The sequence below is a fragment of the Xenopus tropicalis genome, chromosome 2 (genome assembly GCF_000004195.4).
Source record: "Xenopus tropicalis strain Nigerian chromosome 2, UCB_Xtro_10.0, whole genome shotgun sequence".
In the NCBI taxonomy this organism is placed as follows: domain Eukaryota; kingdom Metazoa; phylum Chordata; class Amphibia; order Anura; family Pipidae; genus Xenopus; species Xenopus tropicalis.
This window is the reverse complement of record NC_030678.2, coordinates 26,551,868-26,572,481: the sequence shown is the minus strand read 5'-3', so window position 1 is coordinate 26,572,481 and position 20,614 is coordinate 26,551,868. Positions and strand designations below refer to the sequence as shown.

Sequence of the window (20,614 nt, the reverse complement as noted above, 5' to 3'; positions counted from 1 at the left end):
CAAAATCAAAAATAAACTTAAGCTGGCCACACACGTGGCAATTTTCCATCTTTTGTGCGACCATCGGAAGCATGAATGATCGTTCCAACCCTTCACTGACATTCATAGCTGAATTGTCAGATATGGAGGTAGAAGCAATCGGATTTCTACCTCCTTCTGTCGATTCAGCCCTGAAGAGAGATTTTGGTCAGGCGCCTTCAATGGTGCCCGATCGGAGTATATACACCGATATCACCAGCCTTGTGCGATATCGGTCGCCTCGGCGAGTTGCCAAACACGCACCGAATATCGTACAAAACGAGGTTTTGTACGATATTATCGGTGTGTGTACGGCCAGCTTTAGTCTTTCATTAAACTACAATGGACCTAATTCCCACCCAAACACATACACACCCCACCAGTGAAGGACAATAACAAACACCAAGCACCCAGCATAGCCATTATGTTACACTCATACAATAAGTTAGGTCAATACCTGTTCAACATGAATAATTTATTATATACAAAACCGTACAAATGTAATGTTTATGCAGTTATTCACATTTCCTAGAACTTCATCATTTGCAATCACAGATATATAAATATAAAAATAAGACAATATATATATATATATATATATATATATATATATATATATATATATATATATATATATATATATAAAACAGTGTATAAATGCCCGTGATATAGCAAAGTGTTCACATTTTCATTAAACTTTACACATTTCCTACAGGTTCAGGTGTTATAACCCTGTTATGGAAAAATATGTTGTTAAATTCTACCATTTAATTGAAATGAGGGATTCTGCTCTCTCTGGGAGATGCTCCATTCATGAGTGGTGAGATGAGGAACTGCAAGTGAATGAACTTTAAATACTAATTGCAGTCACAGCTTCTCCATCAAACATCAGATTCCCCATTTTAATCAGCTCTCAGAACTATGCAGCAGAACATGTTGAAGAACAGAAATCGAAACACAGGATCTGCCAGCCATTAATTGTACAAAAGTTACAACTTTTCATTTTATATACAGAGACTGGAGAGTCGCATTTTAAAATAAATATTGAACTCCTTCAGTATAGAGTATTTTAAGGCTTTGCTTATACTGTACACAGGAACTGTATAATATATAAGTAGCCTACTGTAGTCTTTCCTATGCCGGCACTCATTTACTGCCTTCCAGCCTTCTGTATGTGCAAACAGATCTGAATATATAGAGCTACACAGGTACATGGCCGCAATCGTCATCTTCCCCAGGCTCACGCCTTAAATATCAGGAGACACCCCCAAAATGTGCAAGGGGATACATACCCTATATTTGTGTTGATATCCAGTGATCTGTAATGGAGCAACTGGCTCTAAAATGAACACATTTATGAAACATTTTTTGAGATGTACATTGATCTGTCAGATGGAGTTTCAGAGGTTTTTCATTCCAATTAAAGGTTTGTGTCTTCACAGGGGATTGGAATAAATTCTGTCTCTATGTTTTCCAGTAGCACAAAGTCATAACGACACAGTATGGGTCTAAAAGAGAACAAAATATAATTTTAAGATATCAAGGCCACACACACAAACCATTCCATATTCTTATGCTATAAAAAAATATTTTATTCAAAGCCAACACGTACCTATAAAAAGCTGCTGATGGACCGAGTAGAGGTCCCTCTGATGGGCCTACCTGACCCATATCAGAGCAAATATCAGCAAGATGTCGATCGAGCAGATTTGATTATCTTAATCTGACAGCCTGCACAGTGGCAATTGAGATCTGATTGTTTGTCACCAGGGCCAAAAGATTGGATCAACCCAATATTGGCCACCTAAAATCTGCTTGTTTGGGGACACTGCCAAATGAGAGGATCTTTCAATGTACGGCCACCTTAAGCCAGGCGTGCTAACATATTGGCAACCTAAATGAAGTCATGCACTTTCTTTAGTACCACTTCTTGTACTGGTTTTCCCTAAAACTGAAGAACTCACAGTGCATTATGAAATATGCAGTCTTTATAAATAGTGAATAAAAATTAATCATAGGGAGGAGAGTATTCTGACTGATGAGGTTGCAAAAGCAAGAATAGCTGACTAATCATTACCCAGCATGGCTTAGTTATTGTGGGTATGCTGCTGCTGCAGCCAAGTCTTATGATTGGTTCAATAATATTCAAAAATATGCTTGGAATTTACTTTTCCCTAGATGCTGTCAACTGGCACTATATTTAGGCATATGATAGACAAGTCATGAAATGACAATATTTGGTCTTTCCCTTTTATCCCAACCATTACAAATCCTGTTTTACCTGTTTCGGTTAGTGAACGGTCTTAGCCTCATTCTCAGAACTCTCAGTTTATACTTGGGGCCTATGACAGATCCAGTTGTAAAGGTGACAGAAATTCTGGATATTGGGTCCATATCTTGGTCAAATTTGGCAAGCAGGCTCTCTTCTTTATACTGTTCAAACACTGCAGCATCCCTACAAGAGGAAAGTCACATATAGGTCAGTGTGAAGTACCGTTTTTCTTGCCAGAAGCATCTAATTATGGAGGCTGCAAAAGTCACAAAGATACAGGAAAATTAGTGTAGAGTGTGCAAGGTGTCCCTCAGAGGTTTGTTGGAGGCAAATGAACTTACTTAAGACTAGCCTGTAGTTCATTTTGTGAGTAAAGACAGGAAAGTACCCCACTTAGGTTACTGGAAAATATTGGTGTATCAGTCAAAGTTCTAGTTTGAGAAAATCTTGTTCCCCCATATCTCACCCACATTGACCTTCAAACTTCAGGGCTTTTGAATTTATCTTGGAGAACAAATAGGCATTCTCCCCAAATCTCACCTTTGCTGGCCTTCAGTCCAAACCCTAACGCTTCAGGCTCCCTGGGGCACCAGTCCCACAGTTTGGCAACCACTAGAGATGTAGCGAACTGTTCAACGGAGAACTAATTCGCACGAAAATCGGGTGTTCGCAAGTTCGCAAGTTCGCGAACTTTTAGCGATGTTCGCAATTTTGGGTTCGCCTTAGCTGGAGCCAAATTTTGACCTCTCACCCCAGAGCCAGCAGATACATGGCAGCCAATCAGGCAGCTCTCCCTCCTGGACCACCCCCGGACCACTCCCTTCCATATCTAAACCGAAGCCCAGCAGCCATTTTACATTCTGCCTGTGTGTGCTTGATGAGTTAGCATAGGGAGAGAGCTGTGCAGGGGTTTGAGGGACAGTTTAGGTAGCATTGCTGACTAGTAATCTACTTTCTACTGCTCTGTATGTAGCTGCTGGGGACAGCTGTCCTGCTGATCATCTGCTGTAACCCAATAGTCCTTGTAAGGACTGCTTTTATTTTCTGATTACTGATTACAACAACGTATTTTTCAGAGAAATTTTTGCCCTTGATCCCCCTCCTGCATGCCACTGTCCAGGTTGTGGCACCCTTTAAACAACTTTAAAATCAGTTTTCTGGCCATAAATGGCTTTTCTAGGTTTCAAAGTTCGCCTTCTCATTGAAGTCTACCCACTGATCTAAAGCTTTGCAAGCCAGATGCCACCCTTTCTGGGCCACAAGTTGGTCAGGTTGATTTACAGAAATGTGGAGGCACACAAGGAAAAAGATGAAATTGCTGAAAGGGTTACTGCCAGCTCGGTTTTCTTTTCTCCTCTCATTATCATTTATTTATATAGGGGTCTTTGAATTATTTAACAAACAAGGGTTATAGAGTAAAAAAATAGGGTCATAGGGACCTACTAGATCATAATATATTACTCTGTGCTGGTACCATTCTTTAAAGCACAATTGTGGAGCACTCTACACTCGAGTAGGTGGAGGTTCTATTCGAGTAAACCCCATTAGCCATTCTCTGTTGCTAATCCATAAACCATATAGTTTTGCATTACTAAGCATCTGATTGGAGACTTTCCTGTATGTCATTGAAACCACCACCTAGTTGCTTGCAACAAGATAGGCATAATGACCTAATGCAAAGTGTCTTAGAAAACCAGTGCCGACATCATATTAAAAAGTTAATGATAGCTGCCACTCACTTGTCCAGCTTTGACTCAGTTACATTCCCGTCAAGAGATGTCAGTTTAATGGTAATATAGCCCCTTCTGATTTGGCTGCTCCAGGTCATGAAATCCAGATAATAATGAAATACTGTAAAATGACATAAGTAAAAATATAGGATGACATAATAGACACTACTTGTGATATAAACATCAGCAGATACCTTCAGGTATATGTGTACAAGTACTAACAATATACATATACACTTGTGTTAATTATATTTATATAATCTGCATGTTCTGAAGTCATGAGTTCCCCAGAACTAGGGTCTTCTGATCCCCTGATCCTACAGTCACTCACAATTACATGGGTACGCTGGGGTACGCTTCTTTCTGCGCTCACTTGCAATGGAATGTAGGAGAATGCCATTGCAGTGGAGCACAGGAAAAAATACGTATGAATACCAGCCCCAAGTTTGGCCATGTTAGGAAAGTACTTGGGGACTGCAGAAGGTCAGAAGCAATGCTGATAGTTTACTGCTGTGACCAACTGGCCAAATTAATTTCAAGCAGTGCCCCAGGGACTCTGTATGGTGACTACTTTTCCTTGGGTGGGAGTCAGTTGCAAGTGTAGGTGCAACAAACATAGGGAACCCCCGGAAGTAACATCTCTTCAACCCATCAATGCAGGCAGAACCGTTAGGGTGAAGACACACGGAGCTACTTAGTAGCAGCTACTTGTCACGATTACAAAAGGCCAGAAAATACCCTGCCATAGACAATACTGAGAATTGCCTCTGCTAAAACACACATAGAGACAGTTATCAGTAAATGATCAGCATTTTCTATTTTAGTAGCCGTGACAATTAGCTGCTACTAGTAGCTATGTGTGTCTTCACCATTAGATCAGCACTTGGGTTTAAGTTGCAATGAACATGAAAGTACAGGAAAAAACATGATGCAGTAACTTTTTATTTGGGGCAGTCCAACTGGAGGCCCACAGGCAGGTCTGGCTCCTTAAAGGAACAGTAACACTAAAAAATAAAAATGTTTTAAAATAATTAAAATATAATGTACTGTTGCCCAGCACTGGTAAAAGTTGTGTGTTTGCTTCAGAAAGACTACTGTAGTTAATAGAAATAGCTGTTGTGTAGCCATGGGGGCAGCCATTTAAATTGAAAAAAGGAGAAAAGGCAGAGGTTACACAAAAAGATAACAGATAACTGTGTAGAATACAATGGAATCTATGCTACTTATCTGTTATCTGCTTAGTAACCTGTGCCTTTTTCTCCTTTTTTCAATTTAAATGGCTGCCCATGGCTACACAGCTGTAGTAGTGTTTATGAAGCAAACACACAACTTTTACCAGTGCAGGGCAATAGTACATAATATATTAATTATTTTTATACACTTTCATTTTTTGGTGTTACTGTTCCTTTAAGGGATTTTGATGGCCACCAGACTTCTCCATTGTCCTCTCTGGATGACATCATTATAATCTGGAACTTCAACATGTCATATAATGGATTATTGGCCCACTATCTGGAATTGCTGATATGCACAAAAGGTTAGCACAAGTGCAAAGTTGTGTGCAAATGTAACGTGATTCCGTTTTTCATCAAGTTCTCCTTTATGTTTCTTTCATTCCTGGTAATTCTATAGGAAACATTGCCCACTGGGACATGGTAAGGACAGCTAAAGGGCAAATCAGCAATCCTGTGAGTGCCGGAGATAATTCAACTCTGAATGCCCCTGCACTACAGAAAAGATTAAAGATCACTGCACAATTAAATAGTGCACCATCCAGTAAACGGGTCCCACTGGGCATAGAAACGCCTGTCTGACTCAGCTCTGTCTGTACCACAACAGGAGAGGGGAGTGTATGCCTGGCACAGCCGCACATCATTGCTATTCTCTGCTCACACTACGGTGCCCTGCAATCAGCGTTCCAAGCAAATGCCCCCCCCCCCAAGCTGTGATTATCGCAGTCTGGCAGCTTTTGTTTCATGCAAATTCAATTTCACTCACTGCAATATGGATCCTTAGCCGCTGTGTCAAAGAAAGCTGTTGTCCCCGGGTGATTCCTTTTCACTAGATGATCTTTCCACTTATCAGCGTAAAACCCTGTTAAACACACATCCAATGTGAAAGAAAACTTTGCCACAAAGACCTTAAAGCAAAACTAAATGATATACATTTAATCTGGTAATACCCATCTAATTAGTACCTGCTAAACATTCCATACTGTGTGCTCATTTCTCTGCTTCCAGTGCTTTAGATCTATTTAAATCTATATAAATGTCTGTAATCACTCCAGCACTATGCACTAATTACTCTATCCCCTAACCTACAGCACTATGTACTCATACCTATACCCCCAAACCTACAGCACTATGTACTCCTACCTATACCCCCAAACCTACAGCACTATGTACTCCTACCTGTCCCCCCATACCTACAGCACTATGTACTCCTACCTATACCCCCAAACCTACAGCACTATGTACTCATACCTATACCCCCAAACCTACAGCACTGTGTACTCATACCTATACCCCCAAACCTACTGCGCTATGTACAGTACTCATACCTATACCCCCAAACCTACAGCACTATGTACTCCTACCTATACCCCCAAACCTACAGCACTATGTACTCATACCTATGCCCCAAACCCACAGCACTGTGTACTCATACCTATACCCCCAAAATTATAGCACTATGTACTCCTACTTGTACTCCCGAACCTACAGCACTATGTAATCCTACCTATCCCTCAAACCTATAGCACCATGTACTCCTACCTGTCCCCCCATACCTACAGCACTATGTACTCCTACCTATACCCCCAAAATTACAGAACTATGTACTCCTACTTATACCCCCTTATAAACCTACAGCACTATGTACTCCTACCTATCCCCCCAAACCTACAGCTCTATGTACTCATACCTATACCCCCAAAATTACAGCACTATGTACTCCTACTTATACCCCTTATAAACCTACAGTACTATGTACTCCTACCTATCCACCCAAACCAACAGCTCTATGTATTCATACCTATACCCCCAAACCTACAGCACTATGTACTCCTACCTATTCTGAACGGCTATTGCTACCAAGGTGCCTTTAAGGAGTAGGCCACTAGGTGGCAGTACACCTATGTCTAATGATAACCTATACACCTGGCCACACTATGGAGCTGGCGTATTTGTTTACTTATGTCACTCATATATGCACCTGAGGAAGGCTGTTAACCAAAACATGTAGTGCTGTGATGTCTCAATATACTGTATTACACTAATCCACTGAGAAAATGCTTACTCTCCGGGTCATTCGTATTTGAATTAGGAAATGTTGTACAGCCAGCACAGGGTCTGTAACCTGTTGAGGAGTACCTACTGATGACTTAAGGAGCTACGGCAGGACTCCTACCTATCCCCCCAAACCTACAGCACTATGTACTCCTACTTATACCCCTAAACCTATAGCACTGTGTACTCCTACTTATACCCCTAAACCTATAGCACTATGTACTCCTACCTATCCCCCCAAACCTACAGCACTATGTACTCCTACTTATACTCCCAAACCTATAGCACTACTCAAATTTCTTACCCTTGAAACTTTGACATTGATAACTATTTCCCCCCAATCCATTATCATTTTTTATTTACAAATCTGCCCCTACCTCCAGAACTATGCACTCAGTATTGCGCTCCTAAACACTTCAGGGCTATTTGCTAAAATAAATTTGTAGCTGCTCCCATTATCATTGTCTATATTGCTTATCAAACATTATAGATATTTATATTACCCTTAGAATTACCAAAACACAGTACCTAAAACTGGGCAGGACAGGGGCAGGAATTCCTTGCAGTCAGTGCAGTTTCCAATCCGGTAGTCTCTGTAGCTTTTGCAAGGAAAAGCAACAAGGTCGCAGCTTTTTGTTAGCGAGGCGATGTACAAAAACACAGATCGCTGGTGATCACACTTAAAATATTCAGACCCTATATATGTAAATGGAGACAAATATGATTTACTTACAGTATATTAATGTGCATTGAGTTGACTTTTCAGTCACTCCAAAATTATGTACATTTCAGGAAAAGTAAAATAAAGGAGATTTGTTTTTATTTTGTCATTTCATTTCGTGAAAACTTGTTGCAGCGTACATCTGGACAGCAGGAATAACATACTGACGTACCAAGATATCCACAAAATGGGATCTCTTGGGGCCACAGCCCCTTCCTGCTTATTCAGTTTAAATAAATCAATGCATACCCCTGAGCCAACAAGCACAATGGGTATATTTGCATAGTAAACTTTTATATATTTATAAACATCATGCACAATGATATATAGGCATTGTAAACAAATACATATTATACATACCACACTATAATATACATAGGTTAATTAATTTTATACTATAATTGCCAGTATAGCAATTTAAATGGATCGTCTCTGCAGTCTATCTGCTTACTAGGAAAGGGTAAAGTTTGGGCAGTAGAACAAATTGATATTTTTCCATTTTTCTTTTTGCATACAAAGGCCTGCTCTTCAATTATTACATGAGGATTTCTAGGCATTATTAAAAACAAATTGAATTACCAGCTAATATGGTTTTCGGGCAGCCAGGCTGGTCAGTTCCTCCGTTAGGGTAGAAATCAATATGTCCCAAACTCTCCTTGTACCCGAGCCCTTGAATGGCAAAAATAATGTTAATCTCCCTTAAATCACAGAAATAAGCTCAATAACAGCATATTAAACAAATCACCTTCCTGCTGTCTAACCCACATTACTCTGATTAGTTAATTGCAGAGGACTTGTTTAAAGGGTTACTTGTAGTCCAGCAACATCAGGGTTGTATTCTTAAAGCAATATTGCACAATAAAACTTTTCCCAAAATCTTCAGGGTCAGTGGCTGCATTAAAATGCAAGAAATCCTCCAGTGAGAATCCCAGCTGATCTCTGTAACTCTGGCTCCCTGTTTCCCAGCACTGAACAAGTTTTTTATCCCCATTGTCTGATTCCTGTGTTATATAATAAAGGGAAAAAGACATAATTATCTCTATATGTAAGATAACAGCAAGATGCCTGACATAGTTCTTGGAATCCGCATTCTCACTGGTCACTTCTCTTGCACTTATAATGAGATTTTTTGTCAGTAGAATTCTTATTGGTGAATTTCCTTGCATCTATAATTAAGTTTTTCGGCAACTTCTATAGCAAAACTAGGGGGCGCAGTGGGACAGCGTTATGGTTGGGTTTACAACCACTTTAAAACACATGAAGATGCATTTACCATCAGTGTCTGAGTGAACCACATCCACAAATTGGGCATCTGTATAGTGCAGTCTTTCTTCTGGGGGCTTCCCATTAAATAGTGGTCCTGCGGGATCAAGGCCTGTAGGATAAATAGACAATGCAAATGTGTCCATTGTTTAATGATGAAAGTTGCAGATACACAAACTTACTCTTGAGGTCCCCATACACGCTGAGATCTGCTCACTTGGCGAGATCGCCAAGGGAGCGGATCTGCACCCGATATCCCCACCTACGGGTGGGCGATATCAGGGAGCGTGTAGTTAAAAAAAACAAATAATTAGATCGTTTGGCCCTGGGGCCATACTGGCGGCAAGGGGCAATCGGTTCGGGGACTGCATCAAGAAGCCGATGCGGTCCCCGATCCGACGGAATTTTCTAGCCTGGCCGATCGAGATCTGGCCAATTTCAGGACAGATATCGGTCGGCCAGGCCCCTCATTTCTGCCCCTACACGTGCAGATAAGCTGCCAAATCGGTCCAAGGGACAAATATCGGCAGCTACAATCTGCCCGTGTATGGGGACCTTTAGGGCAGGGTTACTGCAGATAAAGGCTCCTACCAGGCCCAGACTGGCAATCTGTAGATTAAGGGGCTACTACACACTGCCACACACAGTCACCATTAATTAGGCTGTTGTGGGACTGTTTGAGCCTCTTTGTACTTTGGTCCAGGGCCTATTTTGTATCCCAGTCTGGACCTGGTTCCTATAACATGATATAACGCTCAGAGGTTGGTATGGGGAAAGGTTCCACATGGACAGAATGTATTAAACGTTCTTGTTTTCCTTATTCTTAAGTCATTGCCCTGCAAGAAGATACACACTTCAACAAAATGTATTCATTCTAAAGATATGAGACTTTCAGTAAAACTGAAAGATGAAGATGGCCTCATGTGGGTGCTTGCTCCTATTCATGTTCCTTCTTCTTTAGCATTTTACAAGTAAAAATAGAAATAAAGTTTCTTTTATAACAGAAAAAGTATTTTTTGACATTTTAATATATAAATCAGCACAGCACTATAGACATTGACATTCATGTATCACCTGTAATTCTCCCAATAGAGCCGTTGTACATTTTCCCAACAAATCCAGATATATGTGCCCCAAGGCTTACTCCGACCATGTAGATGGAATCCAGTGTTGCCCCTTGGCTCTGTTAGAATAAAATAAATCAGAAATAAAAAGGGCTCCCAACTAACTCATTCAAAGGCAAATAAAATGACAAACAAATATTTTAACATTTTTAAATTCTAGGAATTTTGATGGTTCTCTTTCCACCAAGCAGCTTGTGACTATGTGTCTAAAAAACAGGTTGTCACTTTTATACCAAACTTTCTAGGAAATATTCATTATATTTCAGTGGACCCATCAGGAAGCAAATTAGTAGGACAACCTGAGTCAGTAAGAAATGGGGAAGAAGAGCTGCCTCTCAACCAGTATTAAGCAATGTATTGGCTCATTAATGGACTAATGATACCCACCCCAGATAATGCTACAGTACGGTCTGAATATGGGTGAGATATTGACCAGCCACGGCAGAAGATCCCTTCTCCCAGGAATAACATAGAACCAAAGATATAGCTGATGCCATTCCCAATGGGAATCAATCATGGGCCTGAGGGTAAAAATTTCCCTTTTTTTTAATAAAAACAGTCAAATATCCTCTTGTTAGACCAGGTTGTTGTTTATGACTAGCTTTACGCTATTTTCAGTTCACCTACGGGAACAACGACTGGTCACACTAGAGGGTCCGGTATACAGTGTCAGTTGCTTTCCATCTTGAGCTGCACATTAGATAACACAGGAGAGGGATGTGTTTGAGTTTAATTTAAAAGGGAAAGTTTACCTTTTGGGACTTTGTTTCTCTCAGGTCCCTATAGCAAGTATGCTCAGATGAGCACTTAGTAAGAAGGACGCTGCTACCATAGGCCAAGGTGAGGGCATAGCCTCAGAGATGGCAAAAAGCCGCTCCCAGTAACTTTAAGAGCCAATATTTGGCTTTTTAAATTTAGGCTCTTCTACAGCAGAGAGCACCACTGCATCCATCCATCAACAACCACAGAGGCATATCTGGAGGGTCGGCTGTGAAACAACAGCATTTAGACAGGATTAGCTATAAAACTGTATTTTTTCCTTTTCCAAACCAATTTCTTCAATTAATCCAACTCATCTCTGATCATATATTGTAATGATGAATAGAAATAATTTATGTGAAATACTATGAAATGAGGAAAATAAATAATTGATGGGAAATTCTATGGCCTTTCGGAACCCAACACCTTTGTAGTAAATAGTAGCTGTAACATGAGGCTTGGTAGCTAAGGCTGGCTGGCTGCACATTTATATACTGGATATCCCAGGTTATTGCTATTCTTCATTTTTCTAATTGATCTGATTATTATTTCTTGCCCTTGTATTTAAAGTGCCTGTTTGCCTGCTTTTAACATTGTACATGCCTATTTTTAGTTGCCTGGCTACTGCTAATTAAATTATTTTTAGTTATGTCACAAAGAAATGGCCCATCCCTATTTTACGCACCTACATTTCACCCAGGTGACTGATTAAACCAGTCCTGCAACTTGTGCAGGAATTCTTTTACACTCATAAAAATGCCCCTTCCTTCAAGCAAAATTGGGGTTTCCCTCTTAATCAGCTTCCTTAGTTGCTTTCATTTTATAGATGTAAAAGAAATCAGTTCTGTGGTAAAATGAAACAAATCTCCCATGTTCAAGTTTTGTTATTTCTACCAGCAGCCTCCCATCTTGTGGCCCCAATAAATAGAGCAATGCAATGGTGGCCATACATGTGTACGACTTCTTGTACAATATCCCAAGTCTGATTAGTACAATTCCCCAAGTCTGATGTATGGTGGTCTTAAACTCTGTTCTGTCAGTCACTCTGCTAACGAATCTATTATAAGGCCCAAAATTCTGCAGGAAACTAAAGAACAGGGTTTCAGATATGATGCTAGACCACTGTAGTCTGATGTCTTTGCTATAAAGATAGCTAGAAGCTAGGCATACATGCCAAACAAAGGATCTTTAGCTAAATTTGCTAAATTTGCCACCAACACCCTGGGCCATTTGGGATGACCAACCTTAGCCCCTAGGTCAAGGACTGGATCACGATTGTTGTCTTGGGAGACCCATCAGAAGAGGAAATAATCCCATTCATTTAGCCCTAATCCAGTAGGATTTTCGAACCTGCCCTGGTTGATTTTCTCCAGATATGTATCAGGTGTACTGTTGGGAAGACCCCATGCATGAAACAATAAGATACCCACTTTTAGCAGCCTTTATATGCCCACCTTTAAAGGAGGACTAAGCCCTAAAAAGGACATGGCTAGAAATATTGTACTTTATGTACTTAACATAATGCACCAACCAGAAGGTTCAACATCTCTGTAACAGTTATGATGCAGGCCTTCAGAGTTGTGCACATGCCCAGTGTGCTTTGGGCAGCTGTTGGGAAGCTAAGCTTAGGGGCCATATATGTATATTTGTACTTCAGTGGCAGCAGCCATGGTTGCTGTAATGAGGCAACATTATCCATATTAGAAATCCATATTTCTCAGTGTTTCCCTTACCAGCATATTGTCGATAAATCTTTTTAAAATGTCTGCAACTTTTCTTGTATTGGCTGCAGCATTATGGTACAAGACAGTCGTAGCTCCGCGGTTCCAGTCCACAACGATGACATTGAAATCCTGGATATCGAGAAACTTTTTTACAATATCGTCTATCCATACTGGCGGGGACCCTGTTGGCCTGTAGCCATGGGTAATAAAAACAGTCCTCCTTGTAACATTCAGGTACTGGAAGCCCGTAGAATTGTCTACATTTAAATCTTGGGCACACTTTGGGTTCTCTCTCGTATAAAGGAGTAATTGCACTTTCAGCCCCGTTCCAATAATGGAGTTGTGTATATTGAGATCTGTAAAGGTATGGCATTGTTCTTCTGTATCTGTGAACAGGAAGAAAATGAAAAGTGAACTTATTTTTTTCATGGATCCCTTTTCCAAAACTACTTTAATAATGTTGTTTGAAATGGAAGAGAATTAAACTTATTTTTTAAGATCCCTGTAAACTGCCATGATAGTATCAAAGTCCAGCCCACTACTAGAATTAGAATTAAGTTTCAGCATACTACAGTTTCGTAGTTAAGAAATACACATTTCAGGTAACAAATGTTCATCTGGGGATATAAGCACGGAAAGACCCGGATTCCTTTTTTCACTTTAATGCAATAAAAATAATTTACAGTTTAATGGGTTAAGAAAATACTGAATAAAAGTGCTAATCTGGGGACATACTGAAGATGCACCACAAAGATTTAAAATGTTTCAGGCTGCACTCAAGGAAAACCATGTTGAAAACATGATTTAACAGTAATGGATAATCCTCTATAGAGTCTTTTTTTGGACATACACGGGCTATACACTACCAGATATACCAGATATCAAAAGGGCAGGTTTAATTTTTCCCATCTGGGCAAAGACCACATTGGCTTATTGATCCCAGTCACCTGCACCATTGTTATGGTCCTATCATTGGCCTGAGGGTTGCCAACTCAAGATGGCCATAAGGGTGAAAGATCATTTGGCAACCTTACTAGACAAGTGGATCTTATTTTGTATGGCCAGCTTCATTCCAACTCCAACATGCTAATAGGCTGAAAATCATTTCAAGACAGGCAATAACTGCTGCTGGACTCTGCTCAAGGATTGTGGTGGTAATCATATACAGTAGATCTGTCAATTGTTGATATTGATGGAACAAGGCATTTGGCAGGGCATAAGGGTGAAGACACATGGAGCTACTAGTAGCAGCTACTTGTCGTGGCTACTAAAATAGACAATGCTGATCATTTACTGATAACTGTGTCTATGTGTGTTTTAGAAGAGGCAATTCTCAGTATTGTCTAGGAAACATATTTTCTGGCTGTACTCCCATGCTGCACAAGAAAGGGTGCACAAATAGAGGCATGTCCATAGGTATCTTTGTAATGTGTTCTACCCTCACAGGGTACCAAGAAAATCCCATGGGAGGGTTTATCCTAAAAGCAAATTAGAGTGAGATTTAAAAAGTTGCCTGCTGTCCTGGATACTTCTCGAACTGTAGGTAGATTATTGAAATGTAGTTCAATATTATACTGTATATATTATATGAAATATCTTATATAAAAGTATAGGATCTGTTATTTGGAAACCCAATATCCAGAAAGGTCCGAATTACGGGAAGCCCATCTCCTACAGACTCCATTTTAATCAAATAATTCACATTTTTAAAATGATTTCCTTTTTCTCTGTAATAATAAAACAGTACCTTGTACTTGATCCCAACTAAGATATAATTACCCCTTATTGGGGCAGAACAGCCCTATTGGGTTTATTTAATGGTTAAATGATTCCCTTTTCTCTGTAATAATAAAACAGTACCTGTACTTCATCCCAACTAAGATATAATTACCCCTTATTGGGGCAGAACAGCCCTATTGGGTTTATTTAATGGTTAAATGATTCCTTTTTCTCTGTAATAATAAAACAGTACCTGTACTTCATCCCAACTAAGATATAATTAATCCTTATTGGAGGTAAAACAATCCTATAGGGTTTATTTAAATGGTTTTATTTATTAGACTTAAAGTATGGAGACCACTTGTCCAGAAAACCCCAGGTCCCTAGCATTCTGGATAACAGGTCCCACATTTATACAGTATATAAACACCTGTATATCTGACCATCATACATCAAACACTACAGGATTGCTTTGATTTTTTAAACCACACACCCACATATATATATATACAAACAGATAGTATCATGAGTATTACAAGCAGCACCTGGAATAGATTTAGCAGTTTGCCTTATTAGGGCTCTGGCACACAGGGAGATTAGTCGCCCGCGACAAAACTCTCTGTTCGTGGGCGACTAATCTCCCCGAGTTGCCATCACCTGCCATCCCACCAACGAAAATGTAAGTCGCCGGTGGAATGGCACACGCGGCGGCGCGATTTCGGGAAATCGCTGAAGTTGCCGTGCGAGGCTTTTTCGGGGATTTCCCGAAATTGCGCCGCCGCGTGTGCCATCCCACCGGCGACTTACATTTTCGCCAGTGGGATGGCAGGTGATGGCAACTCGGGAAAATTAGTCGCCCGCGAACAGGGAGTTTTGTCGCGGGTGACTAATCTCCCCGTGTCCCAGAGCCCTTAGAGGAACGAGACTTGCCCTGATGAAGTAGCATGGTCTGAGCCCCTTAATGTTCAAAGGACGCCTTCAATCATCTAGGCCTTGGTACTGCTGCACTGTGGATAGCCCTAGGATTGTGGGGGAAGTGGGGGAAGCAGACCCTGTCACTGATAGGGAAACCAAGAATGAACAATGCCCTATGGTACCTTGAGCAAAGAGTAACCTCATTATATGGAGATTATCTCCATAGTGTTTTGGGGGCACTGAAAATATTTTTCTGTGGAAAGATGAATTATGTGACTACTGTTATGTGAAAGGGGGAACATCATAGGGCAATGCATTATGGATTATGTAGTTCCTGCATGATGTCTGTAAGCTGTGGAGAAGTTGTTACAGTTTGTAACATCAGTGTTTTAGTCCCTCCTCCCCTACCATGATTTCAAATAATACAGAAAGAGAAAAACTGTTTTGCAGCTGGATTTCAGCATATAAAATTGTATTTATTTATACATTTTGAAGGGAAAGATTACAGTGATAGGTATATTAGGGGTTTCTGTGTTGTGTGGGCACTTTAACAAAGTTTAGTTCAGTTAAAAAATGGTTCATTTGCCATGTACTCCCATGGAACTGGAGGAGTCCCAAGCTGCACTTGGATTTCTTACTATTGAGTGCTACTCTGATACCTACTGGGAGCTGCTATTTTGCTCCCTTCCCATTGTTCTGCTGATCGGCTGCTGGGAGGGGGGGCGAGGGAGGGTGTGATATCACTCCAACTTGCAGCGCAGCTGTAAAGTGTGACTGAAGTTCATCAGAGCACAGGTCACATGGCTGTGGCACCCTGGGAAAGAAGAATATGGCTAGCCCCATGTGAAATTTCAGAATTAAATATAAAAAAATCTGTTTGTGTTTTTGAAAAATCGATTACAATGCAGGATTCTGCTGGAGAAGCTCTATTAACTTGTGGGTTTTGAAAAAAATATGTTTTCCCATGACAGTATTCCTTTATCTCTGCTCTAAGCAATCACAGCTGCAATTGCTAATGCTGTGCCCACAGTGCCATTTTTCTGTGCCCACAGTGCACAGCTTTCAGTAAAGTCCAAGTAATAATTTACCTAAATGCTAAATCTGTTCTGACCTTTTTTTAAATAACTATAAGGTTTAAGGCACAAGTGCCATATTCTCAACTGAACTCTGTTCCAGAAAGTTTAAAACCTGACGGTCCTTTGAAAAACTGGGATATCCAGTTCAACACCAGACATGCAGGCCCGGATTTGTGGAGAGGCCACAAAGGCCCGGGCCTAGGGCGGCAGAAACCTGGGGGCGGCCGCACCAAAATGTTAAAATATGTGTTTGGCTTACGGCACATGCCTGCTTGCATCCCCCTGCCCCCCTGCTGTTCGCACATGCGCAACCCCCCCCCCGCGCATGCGCACTCCCGCTTGTGACGAGCGCACGCATGCACGCGCACTTGGAGGGGGGGCGTGCGACCGGGGGTGGCCTCGGGGCGGCCGGTTTTGAAATCCGGCCCTGCAGACATGTGACAAACCTAACTCTATTTTCTGCCTAATAATAAGTCCAGTTCTTTAATAAAAGGGACAAGATCTAGTATCCAGAAAAACAGTTATCTAGAAAGCTCTGAAATACAGCAATACTAATTTATAAAAACAATCCCTCATTTTTGGCTGATTTGCTTTTTCTTTCTGTAATAATAGGTAATTAATTGTATTTAAAGATAACTAAGCCATATTGAAAAAAATCAAAGTACAGGTATGGGACCTGTTATCCAGAATGCTTGGGACCAGGGGTTTTCCGGATAAGGGATCTTTCCGTAAGTTGGATCCCATAACTTAAGTCTGCTAAAAATCATTTAAATATTGAATAAACCCAATAGGCTTGTTTTGCCTCCAATAAGGATTATTTCTTAGTTGGGATCAAGTACAGGTACTGTTTTATTATTACAGAGAAAAGGGAATCATTTAACCATGAAATAAACCCAATAGGGCTGTTCTGCCCCCAATAAGGGGTAATTATATCTTAGTTGGGATCAAGTACAGGTATTGTTTTATTATTACAGAGAAAAGGGAATCATTTAACCATGAAATAAACCCAATAGGGCTGTTCTGCCCCCAATAAGGGGTAATTATATCTTAGTTGGGATCAAGTACAGGTACTGTTTTATTATTACAGAGAAAAGGGAATCATTTAACCATTAAATAAACCCAATAGGGCTGTTCTGCCCCAATAAGGGGTAATTATATCTTAGTTGGGATCAAGTACAAGGTACTGTTTTATTATTACAGAGAAAAAGGAAATAATTTTTAAACATTAGAATTATTTGCTTATAATTGAGTCTATGGGACATAGGTACCTGTATCTTAATATTTAATGGTCAGATTTTTGTTTGGGTTCCCCAAGACTGAAACCTGATTAGAAAGTTTAGACCCAAACAGCCCCAAGAAAAACAAACTGTTCAAATTAAAGCCAAACAGGTGGCAACCCAAAAGACGTATAATTTTCCCTCTCCTTGTGTCACCCATCTGAATTCAAAAATGTGGGAGCACTGGTCTTTAGGGTTTTTTTAATGAAGAAAATAGTCTGGGGAATTATGGGAAATAAAAATCTCAATACAAATTTAACCTGTGATTTTATTTCTACCTGGCATTCTCATTCACGGAATTGACAGGCCAATGCACAATCCATGCTGTTTAGAAAAATTAGCACTGGCACTCTGGAGCTGTATACGGGACAAGCCCTTTAATTAGCTTTATTACGGAAATGCAACGTTTCGAGGCACAAAGTAGCCCCTTTGTCAGGAGAGCCGAGGGTGTGCGAGTTAAGGTATTTTTTGTTTTTGTACAATCCATGCTGTTTCCCATGGCCGACAAAATAAACTTTAATTCCCCATTATATAAGGATTAGGGCTATAATTATTATTGTTAGATAGCATTGCAGGGTACAAAGAAATGCAAATACCAGAAGGAATGTTTTCCCTGCAGGACAATTAAAGCTAATTATGTTTATCCCACTGATTAAGGAAAAGACTTGTTCTGCCTGTGGTTGTGCTGGTCCTTTAAACAGATGGGAGTGATAACACAGCACTGGAATGCGGAGCAATGTGCCTACTGTACTGACATTCCAGAATAAGCATATCTGTGCCTCACACCCAGCAGCAACAGGCTAAATATATATCCCTACACTAGGTCAGACGCTGTATTTAATACCCAGGTACAGGTCTAATCTGTGCATTCCTCATATGGCTTAACTTTACTACTACACCCATGGTAGAAACAAGGAAAAGCTGATGGGAATTGTCCAAAGCTGGGGCCCACCTGGTACTCTAGTGGGCCAGTCCAGTGTCAACACATTTAAAAGCCCTTACTGTGGAATGGTAACTGCCTTTTAGTAAAATTACCCTTATTTTTTTATATTTTTTATTATACTCTTCTTTGGGGAAATTGACAAACAAGCACTGTCAACATTTTCCCTGCCAAAGTAATAGATTCTCCACTGTCCGTCGCAACCAAACCTAGAATCCACTTTTGATTAACTATCTTAAGCAACCCCTGGCAGAGAAATGGTTAAAAGAACAAATACAAATGTGATTGGTAAGTAAACAGGTGAACCACTGCTCTTAAATATTCAAATATACATATGTCTACATACTGAGCCCCAAGTGTCTGCCCAGTACCTAACTAACAATTCTGAGAGTTGTAGTTCAGCAAAAGCCAGAGATATAAAGGGTGCAGCTGTGCATACAGTATCCAGGGATGTGAATGAGTTACTGACCAACTGCACTTACCTGATCTCCCCCAGGACAGCAGGCAGCCCACAAACAGAAGGCCATTGAAGTAGAACCTCAGCAGCATAAGGGCAGATTCAGCGCTCAGGTGTCATGAAAGTGGGGGGGTGTTTGGGATGACAGAGCCGGGAGAATGAGGGATCCTATGATGTCTATATGCTGAGCAGCAAAGCTCCTGTTGCCAGTGTTGGAAGTGACAGTCTACTCTAGGCTACCTGAGCTAAGGCCGGCCCCTTTAGGGAGAGGCAGTTTCATTCAGTGGGTGGATTTTGTTAGTTCAGCTCCATGCAGTTAACCATTCATTTACTTGCACTTTCACATATAAAATACTTGGGTTTTTTTACTCTACACCAGGGGTTCCTAATCTCAGGAACCCAAAAAATGCATCCCGATGCTATTCAGAGTGATCCCCTGAATAAAGTGGCTCTTTCGCCTATAGCAGAATATAGTCAGTAAAACAAGGCACATAACTGGTTCTGAGCCAGATTTTGGGTTGCCACTTGCCAAGATAATTTGCCAATGTAATTTGGGTCCTCTGTAAAATAAGGGTCCTAACACATAACAGAATAGAGTTACAGCTTAACAGCTTTATTCATTTAAATACTAAGGGGCACATTTACTTACTCACGAACGGGCCGAATGCGTCCGAATGCGTTTTTTTCGTAATGATCGGTATTTGGCGATTTTTCGGAAAATTGTCTCGACTTTTTCGTTGCCATTCCGAATGTTGCGCAAAATCTGGCGATTTTTTCGTAGCGTTACTACTTGCGCGAAAAGTCGCGACTTTTTCGTAGCCTTCGCGCCGAGTACGAAAGATTCAGATTCATTCAAGCTTCAGTATGGTGACTTTTCTTTGGCCAGGTTGGAGCTGCAGGGTGCCATTGAGTCCTATGGGAGACTTTCCTTGGGCAGGGTTGGAGCTGCAGAGTGCCATTGAGCCCTATGGGAGGCTTTCCTTGGGCCGGGTTGGAGCTGCAGAATGCCATTGAGCCCTATGGGAGACTTTCCTTGGGCCGGGTTGGAGCTGCAGAGTGCCATTGAGCCCTATGGGAGACTTTCCTTGGGCCAGGTTGGAGCTGCAGAGTGCCATTGAGCCCTATGGGAGACTTTCCTTGGGCCGGGTTTGAGCTGCAGAGTGCCATTGAGCCCTATGGGAGACTTTCCTTGGGCCGGGTTGGAGCTGCAGGGTGCCATTGAGTCCTATGGGAGACTTTCCTTGGGCCGGGTTGGAGCTGCAGGGTGCCATTGAGTCCTATGGGAGACTTTCCTTGGGCCGGGTTTGGAGCTGCAGAGTGCCATTGAGCCTA

General features: G+C 41.0%; 1 protein-coding gene across 1 annotated transcript; it reads right to left on the bottom strand.

Annotated features, from left to right (window-relative positions):
• Positions 1 to 474: 474 nt before the first annotated feature.
• liph (lipase, member H) lies at positions 475 to 19,433 on the bottom strand. Its single transcript, NM_001011098.1, is given in 10 exon segments — positions 475 to 1,526; positions 2,300 to 2,473; positions 4,030 to 4,141; positions 6,019 to 6,114; positions 7,836 to 8,003; positions 8,608 to 8,697; positions 9,302 to 9,403; positions 10,366 to 10,474; positions 12,908 to 13,284; positions 19,308 to 19,433. Coding segments are annotated over 10 exon segments (1,383 nt in total). The 5' UTR covers positions 19,375 to 19,433; the 3' UTR covers positions 475 to 1,438.
• Between the last annotated feature and the right edge of the window lie 1,181 nt (positions 19,434 to 20,614).